Here is a 10,468-nt window from a genome sequence, read left to right as displayed (position 1 = left end):
GGTCACCGCGTTCAACCTGCACTAAAAGTCAATTCAGTTTCAACTCCCCTGGCAGTGTAGCGTCAGTCATCTGTACAGTGTCAAAATACTGCCTGGCACTAGCATTTGATCCAACCCCCTCTCTCATTTATCCATGACAACACAACGCTGTCAAAAGGACTAGATACCCTTCAGTAAGAATAGTTATTTTTTTTTTTTTTTTAAACCACAGCAGCAAGAACTAGATTGCAACCAAGCCCTTACCAACAATAAAGCATTTTACACTGTGACTCGGGTGTCAGTCATTGTCAGAGATTTCAGTTCGATACACAACGCTATGCAATGACTGTGGGCTGAGAAAACATTGAATAATAAAACACATTAGAGTGCAGTGTTTTGCTAATTATACGGTACTGTTACTGTGAAAAACTAGAAAGTGTTTTTGCATTTCCTAACAGAAATTAGAGTCATCTTCAAGAAGAATCTTTTTAAAAAACGGTTTAGTGCTTAGTGTTTGTAGCACAACAATGCAACTTAGTTCAGCAGATAGTTTGGCAACACTTAATTGAGCAAGATAGGATTTAAAAATAAGGCTTTACATAGGTTTGTCTTTTCAGGAGTTTGCTTTTAGAAGAATGCAAGGTAACTTTCATACTTTAAACAAATGCAACTGTGAACTGATTGGTTCGAGAATTTATGGAAGAGAACTAATTCAGAACAGACAAACTTGGCATTGAGTGTGAATGCTCCATTGTTCCGAGCAAAGCACGGGGTTTGGAGTGGGGTGGGGGAGGGCGGCGCTTACAGCAGCAGACATTTTCTCTTCCTCTTCTTTACAGGAGGGGGGCACAGAACTGCTCGGATCGCTTCATCAAACACTGTCTTGAGGCCTCGCTGCGTAAGTGCTGAGCATTCGAGGTATTTCACTGCACCTGTGGAAAGCAAAAAGGCAATTACAGAGCAGTTTTCCAGCTACAGCAGCACCACTTCTAGCTGACTCCACAACAAAAGGCATTTATTTTCATTAAGGTGCAACATCTTCCATGAGCAAAATTAGATCAACAATAATCCCGCTGCCATCATACCAATCTCTTTTGCCATGGCAAGGCCCTGTGGGTAGGTGATAGGAGTCAGCTTCTTCTCCTTCAGCTTTTCAATAGTGTCCTTATCATCCCGGAGGTCGAGTTTGGTACCCACTAAAATGATGGGGGTGTTGGGGCAATGGTGCCGCACCTCAGGATACCACTGCAGAAAAACAGCGTTAGGTTGGGGGGGGCAGGTTTCCGAGAAGGCTCTTGAATGTTACAGCTGCAAGGCTCGGTGTCCTTCACGACACTTTCAAGAGTCCGTCAAGAGTAAAGGGAGAGCGTAAGACCCCAGTAAGGCAGTATTAAAAAAAAAGAGCAGACAATTGCAAAACACTTTTACTGAAGCCAACAGGTATTTCCGTATACCTTAAATAATTACCCTAATCAGGGCTGCATTTTCTCCACACACCTGAAAAACCCTGGTCTGCACTTCCCCTACCCTACCCCACCTCCTCTGTGCAGTCTCCCCAGGGCCATACGGCTGAGCTGCCAAAGGATGCGAAGGACTGCAACAGTGGCAGAGCACGTGCTGGAGCGCTGGCTGATTCAAGAAATAAGTGGTATCATCAGCCTAATTTTTACATACATTTGGTTTTTTATATTTGTCTTTACATTGCATTAAAAGGAAAGTTCCTGTTCGTGATCTTGGCCCCTTGTTGGCTGAAGACTCTTATCAACTATTGTTATCCCATCAACGCATCGAGTAACGATTCATACTAGAGCCTGTCACATGCCCTGAACTTCCATGACTTAGAAGTTATTCAAGTGGATTTCTGCCTTCCCAAACTACATTTCACATAGCCTGCCAAAAAAAAAAAAAAAAAAACCCCACCCGAAAAAAAACTAACCAACCAAAAAAACCCCACCCACAAACCACAAAAAAACCCCACCTAATATTTTCCAGACACTGCTGTAAAGTGAACACTATGTTGAACCCTGAGAAACAAACCAATACCAGCTCGTACCTACCTTAGCACGGACATTTTCAAAGGAAGCAGGACTCACAAGGGAAAAGCAGATTAAGAAGACATCCTACAAAACAAGTTGATAGAAGTTAGCCCAGCAGAGCAACCGTTACAATCTCACCACCCTGAAAAGGCCAGTGTCACCAGCATCGATGTCACACTGCCACCTGTGTCACACCTGCAGAAGCCAAGGTCGGCGACACAGTTGCACATGACAATCAGATGTAGCTTTCCCAGTGGGAAATCTATTCCCAGGCAGCTACAAGCAGACACAGAGAGGGGAACCAACAACAAACAGATGTAATCAAGTTTATAATCAGCTTTTGTAGTAGCCAGCAGCTAAAATCCTAATGCCAGTGAACTGCAAGATTTTCTTCCCCGAATGTTATCTCTTCTCCCTCACTAACATTCAGAAAAAAAAAAAAACCCCAAAAAAAACCCCCAAACCACCACACTTCAGATCCTTGATGAACAGAGGAAGCAGTGAGGCGGTGTGTTAGACTGCCTTCTGAACAGGGGCTGGGTGCTCTCTGCACACCTCTAAGTGACTGAAGCCTTGAAAGACACACAGCTCATCAGCACAGGCTGCTGCAAAGTGTTGGCACCAATTTTGTAAATACAAATATACTATAATATACTACTCTAAAGTAGTCTTAAATGGCAAAGACAAAGTATACATTAAAAAAAAAATCGTACAACAGTAACTTCTACAATTACTTCCATGCCCAAGTCAGAAGAACCTTGTGGAACTGTCACTTCTACTGAATGTCAGTATAGAACGACTTCAGAATTTCTTTATAACCAAATTAGTATTAAGAAGGGTATTAACACCCTCAGAGCACCCTCCTTCCCCTTCTAAATTATGAGAAAGCAGAGCAAAAAGTGGGTGTTTTCAGGAACCTTACACGTCTCGATTTTCAACTGAAGGCAAAAGAAAGATTCTAAGTAAGAGCAAGTAAAAACATTTTACAGCAAACGCTTACACTAAGTGCACTGCAGTATACACTTCAAAAAAACCCCAATGAGCTTCACACATGACACGGTAGTCTACAAGCATTCAGAATAACCACAAAATTAATTTTCGCCATCTAACCAGACAGAGTCTGTAATCTTGCCATATGGCCCAAAACTCAAGAAGCACCTCTCGAGCAAGCCCAACTTTCCGCAACCTACCTCTGCATCCGTACTTATTCCGGTGTCAAATGTGTTAAAAGAATCAGGCGTTTCAGAATGTTAGTTGATTGTGCTGCATTTCAAGGCATTTTGTTAGGTCAGCATCTGACATCTGCACTGCTAAGCACTTGCAACCCCGTTGTTCATGCATCACCCCAACAAGTTTCCATAGCAGCGTCCCAGAAGAAGAAAGAAACAACATCAAATAATGTGATACTATGGCCACTACTTCTCTTCTCCAATTCTACAGGTTTGTAGTGACTGAAGATCTGCACATTACACAGACTCTCTCCTTTACTAGCTCCAGAGATCACGAAATTCAGTGTAACCATGAGGAATTATTTGAAGATTTTGGGTGTCTTGCACACTACCAATCTCAATAAGTAGGAGGCAAAGCTCTTTATTTACAAGAAAAGGGTTAGTCTTAGCAACTCATACGAAGAGATTTGGTAACAGATTTCTCAGATCTAGCAATTCAATAGTTCCAAGAAAAGCAGTTGTTTAAAGAATAGGGGCCAATTTATCACTATCATAAGCAAGACAAGATGACAGAACTTGGAACTGAAGTTTATTTAAAGTTTTACATACGGCAATAGGTTGATCTGTCAGACTGGAAGATATATTCTTACCATTGGTTCCTCCAACCTAATAACAGTAGGAGATAAAGTTACTCCTAAAATGGATTTAAGGGAAGACGTTCTCTGAGTCAGCGATTTATGCTCACAAATATTTACAACGTGGCTCTTTGTCTTAAGAGAGATGCTGCCCTGTAATTCAGCACAACCAACTACCTGCATCCACAACACACCACCGACTGCCCCATAAACCTGTCAATGCCTGTCTGCGTTGTCAGAGCAAACCTCTCGGGAAAAGCATCTTCCTAACTTAATTTTCTTTTTGGTTTGGTCTCCTGAGGAAACAAAATCAACCAACTTTTCTGTCCCAATTTCTTCCTTCCCAAAATATTTTGAAATACTGGTAGATTTCAAATAGATTCAAGGAAAAGGTATTACATTCCTGCATATTTTAAGGAAAAAAAAAATATCAGTAAGGGAAAAAGATGCAAATTAATGCCTTCACTACGGCAAAGTCCTTACTGGGAAGTTAATAGCTGCTGAACTGCTGGGTGGCTAATTGAGATAACACGTTAATTGGCCACATATCAGCAATGCCTGCCTTCACCTTGCCCAGGACATAGCTCAGGTGCACATATAGGAAAACAGGGCCACAAGAACATGTGAGGGGTGACTTTAAATAGCACAGTGAAGGAAGGAGGAGGCTTCATCAGCTCCGCTGTTCTCTTCCTCTGTGCTTTTTGTTACTGCTGTGGGTTTTTTATCCCTTAAGTGATGATGAACCTTGCGTATTGCACAAGTCTAAAATCTGAAGATTGCTTCATAAGAAGTTCAAGACTTACCCTGTTTCATTTTCTGCATTAGAAAACAATCCAAATAACTGAAAGTGCTTCAAACCTTTACTTAAGCTACACATGCGTGTACAGAAGAGGTTTTTTTACCAGAAGTGTGCTTAGACTGACATGGAATTCTTTTGCAGACTGTCAGAAAGCCACAGTTATTTTAGCAGGCTGAAGACATGCACGTGCATTCTGTCGCTTTGTTATAGGGGAAAAACAATATTCTCCCTTACAGCTCTGCTTTCTCACACTATTCAGTGATCTTCCAACATACCTTTTTCTACTCTGAAATACTTTTTTGAAAATATTTTTGTGACACTAAGCAAAGCTTAAGTTCTCCTAAGTATCCCTTAAATGTCTAAATATTAGTGAAAAACAGCTTTCCGTTGTTTCTTTTCCTAGAAAAGGCAGATATTTCTGGCATTTCTACTAGAGTTGCCTACGACTTGCAAGTTCATATCCATCTTGGGTATCACAACTGGCGGGAAAGCCAAATTGTAAGAGTTAGTGAGCAGTGAATTAAGGAAATCTGTGAATTAAAGACAGTTTACTTAAAAAAAGCACCAGAGTTCATTAAGTAAGATTCACGTTATTCAAGAGAGCAGTTATGCTGTAAAGTAATCAGAACAATTCTGCATTTTATATTATTAGCATTGAATAGATGTATTTGACAGTTAACAACAGTAATCAATGCCCAAAAAAAACCTGCAAATTACCACCTTTCTTTACTTACAGCACAGCTCCACCAGATAAAAGTAACTGCTCTAAATAGACTAGAAAACCAGTCTCTACAAAGATTAACTGTAGCTGAAGTCGTGCTGGAAAGAAAAGAGCAGATTACTTCAGCATTTTCCTTATACAGGGAAAGATGCAGCATGCAGACAGGACTTAACCAATTGCAAGCTTGGAAGACAGAAGCACATCTGCATTGATGTTATAGCACACACTACAGTAAGTAATGAAATAGCCACAGGCTTAAGTATATTCAAAAGCTCCGACCCACCCTCCATCAATACCAATAATATCTTCATTCAGTACTGCCTCTTTCACATTTAGAACATCTTCACAGAGACTAAACAATATCAAGTGCTTAGCAGTGACAGTGTCAGGTTGCAGCCAAACATCACGCCTGAAAACAAAAACAAACCCTGCTTTTGGCAGGCATGCTAACCTTAAAATCAATGGACTAGCTGATGGGACTATTCACCAAGGGGTTTTTTGTTTTAGGGGTTGGTTTTTTTTCTTCTTTTAAATCAAGCATTCTAGCTGATTCTGAGGCTGCGACTACACAAAAGCCAAAAAGTATCAGTGCATGCAAATACACAAACATGCACATTTTAACATTTGTACACACATCAAAGATTATAATATTACAGCTACAGCACACAGGATAAAGGAAGGTAGCTTGCAACAAGTCACTGCTACTATGAAATACAACTCCACATGTGATAATGTTGGCCTCACGTTGAAAAAGAAAAAACCTTTATGTTATACAAAGCCATACAGATTCTTTCTAGTTTCACACTGTAGTTCTTACTGTTTGCGGATAGGAGAGTGGACGTAGTCTGTCATAGTCCTCTTGACCAGCTGTATCCCACAAACCCAGATTGACTGGTTTTCCATCAACCATTACATTAGCAGAGTAGTTGTCAAAACTAAAAAAACAAAGAGCTGCATTAGCTTGTAGTAGAATAGGGCGCCCAAGAACTTTTTTCCTACAGAGTCCTAACTGGGACCTCTATGAAAGGAAACATTTTTATTGCATCTTTTTTTCTCCCAGAAACAGTAAAGTTGTTCTTTAAATACAAAGCCTGGGTAATGGAAGGAAAAAAATGAACTTGGTCCAGTCTTGGACCAGACTTGGCCCAGTCTGAACAGTCATCATCTTTTTCACTGCTCTTCCAGAGGCAGTGTTAATCTCAGTAAGTACAGGAAAGCAGGTGATGCACTTAGCAAGCACTTTCCAGTCTTAGTGGGACATTCAGACAGTTAATCTGTCTCATTTTGTAAGATTTAGAACAGAAGATGCATGAGCAACAACCAAGGAGTCCTTCATGAAAACAGTAGGTAAGACAAAAACCTTATTAAACCTGATAATCAAAAACCCCTCCAATGAAATATCAAAGTTAATAACCAGGGGCCAGTAGAGGCATAATTTTTATCTCATCAGTACTTTAATGACTTGTTAAGGCTAAACTAAGTTCACTGGGAACACAAGCATACTGTAATGCAAAACCTCTGAATTTAAGACCAAGAAAAAGGAAACAGGAGTAATTAAGACAACAAGGCCTTGGAAGGGTAACTAAAGTAATCTGTGAATCTCATTAGAAAGTATTTTGTCATCTGAAAAACTCATCAATACTTACAGAGAGTAAGATAGCCAGATACATATAGAGACATCCAAAAAGGGCAAAGAAGCCGCTCATGCATAAAACACCTCCCCCCAAAAGGCCCTCAAAAAAGAGAACTACACTAATACGGATACTGACGAATCCTTACATGCAAGAAAATAGGAAGCACCAAAATAAATTAGTCCCCACAATCTTGCTTGAGGAGCTACAGAGCTGTGGCTGGCTTAGCACAGGGTTGGCAGTAGTAGCACAAGAAGTGGAAGGAGCAAATGAAAAAAAAAAACAAACAACAAAAAACTCTGGTCATGTAAACCAACTATTTCTGACTACAGTATGATGTTTTACAAGCTGTTGAGCCTTGGGACTGATTATTATGAATGATACTAAAGACAGAAATAGACATTATTTTAGAGGAGAACAGCATCTGATAAAATGTTAATAAATGTTCGTCCCTAATAAGGGCAGAGAGAGGCAAAACTGATGGGAGCGTGAACAAGATAAAATGTTAATAAATGTTCGTCCCTAATAAGCTAGGCCTAGAGGGCAGAGAGAGGCAAAACTGATGGGAGCATGAACAAGCACTGGTATGATTCTGCTAAGCAGTAAAAGCCCAAAGTGCTTCTCCTTGCACACACCTAAATATTCCTTTAAAGGTTTGAAATGAAACTGAGGGGTGCTTGCAGCCGATTCAAAACAACTCAAGTAAGGAATCTGGAATGGCAGTAAGCGCAGAGAAGTTGACATAAATGAGTTCTTAGGATTTTATTTAAGTACTTACACAGTGGGTATATATTCTCCAGGAAATGCATTGGTTGTGTAACTGATGAGTAGGCATGTTTTACCTACAGCACTGTAAAAAGAGAAAGTTCACATGTAAAACACATTCATCTTGAATAATGAGAAATAATATTCCTTTTTAGGGAGGAAGACTGATTACATCCAGTCATCTAAGGAACAATTGTCAGTAGTCACTATTGTGCTGGAAAACGGCTAATAGACTGTAGCCTTAAGATTACTGACAATGAAAATGCTCCTAACATAAACATCCATTTTGTAAAGTGGTAAATTACCAAATTTTGTTAATCTTTAGACAAAAAACCCACAAGTATTAATAAGACTGCTAACATCTGCTAGTCACCTGACTGAATACTCACCAAGATTGCCTTACTCCAACTCCCTAAAATTAAAACAAACCTGAAAAGTATTTCCAGATACCCTTTACACAATTCCAAAACTGTCATCTTTTCTGGAAAACGGTATACTTTCACGTAAGTAAAGTTTGAAAATGCTTGAAAAGTATAATATTTCAACACATCATTACTTTTGATTATTTGAGGAAAAATACAGATTATAATCCTCACAATATTTATTGCTATTGCAAAATTACTCCCAATATGCATTTGTCAACTATTCAAACATTTCATAAACTGGCTTATAGATAAATTACATTCCAATATTGTAGATCTTGGAACATCAAACCCTTCCCCACAGATCTAATTCTGAACAGCCTCAAATGGGAGCAGGACAAGGTTCTGTTCAGATTTCCTTCAAAACCCTGGCAGCCAGCTCCTCCCCGCTCCACCTTCCTCCCCACACCTTATCTAGAGTCAAACATTAGATTAACACCACCACTGAATTTTTGTTATGGTCTCAATTAAAGGTTTGGAAAACTTTAAGTTGGACCATATTTCTTTTTTAAAATAAACTCTGCAAAGAGCATTTCTGACACTGCAGATTGGTTCCCATGCTGGCTTATCACTTGAAGTACATAATCCTTAACAGCGTGAGAGATTCCAGAGGTGAGTGTGCAACTAGTTCCTCAAAAGTGATAATGCCCAGACAGCCTTACAGTCTTCCCAATTACTATTCTCAAACAAACTCCCATGCAAGGAAAACTGCGTTGTCTTGCAGATATTGCATTGCTACAATCATTTTCTCAAAGCAAGTCAGCAGTAACTTTGAAACCTTACTCTACTTACACATATAACCTTGCCTAATGCATTAACTTTGACTTGTGACCCTCCTGAACTAAATTTTTCACAAGCTGAAGGAACTCTAATTAAAGTTTTAGTCTAGAACTACAGTTAATATTAAAAACAAGCAAAACCCACCCAAGAACCAAATGCTATCACTAAAAATATCCTATTATCCTTCAGCCTTTGCAGAAGGAAAAAATAACACCTCACAGAAACAAGCTTTAGTCAAGGGCTTACGAGCTCTCTAGCTGCAAACATTTTGAGGCATTAATACCTGTATTTTACTATGTATCTTCCACTTAAATCATTGCATCCCTTCGCTTGGTTTGGAAACGTGTAGACTGTCCCTTCTCTTACCAAAGACAGTCTTCAAAGCATTATTTAAAATTATTTAACACTCAACATTAACCAACCAACCTTACCTGGTGACTCACAATTCAAGGCAGGTTAAGTAAATTTGAGCTTTGTCACAACCATAAGTTACTGTATATGTTTTAGCTCAATCTGTAACAAGTCTTTAAATTTCATTAAACTTCAAGCAGTTCCATACTGCATTAACCTGAGAAGTTATTTGATAGTAGCATCTGACAGCATTACCTTATTAAATGCTTGAGCTACAAAAGAGTTGCTTCAGTGTGCAAAATTATCCAGGATTTTATCCTAAATGCCCATTTTTAATCATAATTTTATGTTTCTGAGCCACCACCTAGCATAACATCCCATCTGCTGCAACTCTCTCTGATCATACCATGCAGTTTCCACGCTACTTTTTACACCTCCTTCTAAGGAAACAAGATGCCAGCTCCTTGCACAATCTGAGACATGTTTTTTTCCTTTCAGCATGCACTCTCTTTTATCAAGATATAACAAGAACAAAAAAGGGACATTTAATGCTATTCTTGATAAGTACAATCTCTGAACATTTTCCTGTAGTAAGAGGCTTGAGACATATCTGTGCTCAAATGTGGGAGAGGGATTTACCATTCAAAAACTTCTGTGGGAAAGAACTGGGGAGCAGTATGACAACACAGCTAAGGTAACTTAACAGCTGTCAAGAGGCGATCCCACCTCACCGCCTGCACTAGCACTCATTGACTCTGCAACAAGCCAGAACAAGGAGTTACGCAAAGCTATTCACTCCGCCTCCCCCATAAGGACGACACATTATTTTAGCTCCCTAAGCTATCAGTTAGATCATTTTGAATACACTGCTGAATTGCACAACACTATATAGCAGGCTACACTGGTCCAGCTTATAAAGGACAAATGTGAAAATCTTCAAAATACCAAGAGGGGCAAAAGCCAGCTTCTTTGGGAAACTTCTTGAGGCGCAGAGGCCATGTGTTCTCACACTTCTAGAACCTGTTTGTTCTGATGCTTTGTTTTCCAGTAAGTTCATTACAGGTAATTTAAGCTTCTAACAAATTAATGTTGAACTCAACATTTTCAGCAGTGGATCAAGAACTTTTCTCTGCACCCAGGCTCCTTTTGCTCACCTCGCACTGAAACTGGTGAGTCTGCT

At 39.6% G+C, this 10,468-nt stretch overlaps 1 protein-coding gene across 2 annotated transcripts; it reads right to left on the bottom strand.

Moving 5' to 3' along the window:
* Positions 1 to 6: 6 nt before the first annotated feature.
* Positions 7 to 8,343, bottom strand: RAC1 (Rac family small GTPase 1). 2 transcript variants are annotated; one of them, XM_035889238.1, is made up of 5 exons: positions 7,749 to 7,818; positions 6,157 to 6,274; positions 2,037 to 2,099; positions 1,065 to 1,224; positions 7 to 911 (listed from the first exon to the last, which is right to left on the bottom strand). In XM_035889238.1, the coding sequence occupies exons 2-5, from the start codon at positions 6,247 to 6,249 to the stop codon at positions 781 to 783; spliced, it is 447 nt and encodes a 148-aa protein (XP_035745131.1). In that variant the 5' UTR covers positions 6,250 to 6,274; positions 7,749 to 7,818; the 3' UTR covers positions 7 to 780. The 2 variants fall into 2 exon arrangements, with proteins under 2 accessions (XP_035745131.1, XP_035745132.1); XM_035889239.1 differs by lacking the exon at positions 6,157 to 6,274 and having other exon boundaries at positions 7,749 to 8,343.
* Between the last annotated feature and the right edge of the window lie 2,125 nt (positions 8,344 to 10,468).

This window comes from Egretta garzetta, unplaced genomic scaffold, assembly GCF_000687185.1.
Source record: "Egretta garzetta isolate BGI_Z169 unplaced genomic scaffold, ASM68718v1 scaffold292, whole genome shotgun sequence".
Lineage (NCBI taxonomy): Eukaryota > Metazoa > Chordata > Aves > Pelecaniformes > Ardeidae > Egretta > Egretta garzetta.
Note: the sequence above shows the minus strand (reverse complement) of the source record. Positions and strands in the feature narration are given on the sequence as shown.

Excerpts from the sequence above, each read along its gene's own strand:
- RAC1 (XM_035889238.1), bottom strand. The coding sequence starts at position 6,249 with ATGGTTGATGGAAAACCAGTCAATCTGGGTTTGTGGGATACAGCTGGT. Across the intron at positions 1,225-2,036 it reads TTGAAAATGTCCGTGCTAAG|TGGTATCCTGAGGTGCGGCA; the intron begins GTAGGTACGAGC and ends GTTTTTCTGCAG. Across the intron at positions 912-1,064 it reads TGCCATGGCAAAAGAGATTG|GTGCAGTGAAATACCTCGAA; the intron begins GTATGATGGCAG and ends TGCTTTCCACAG.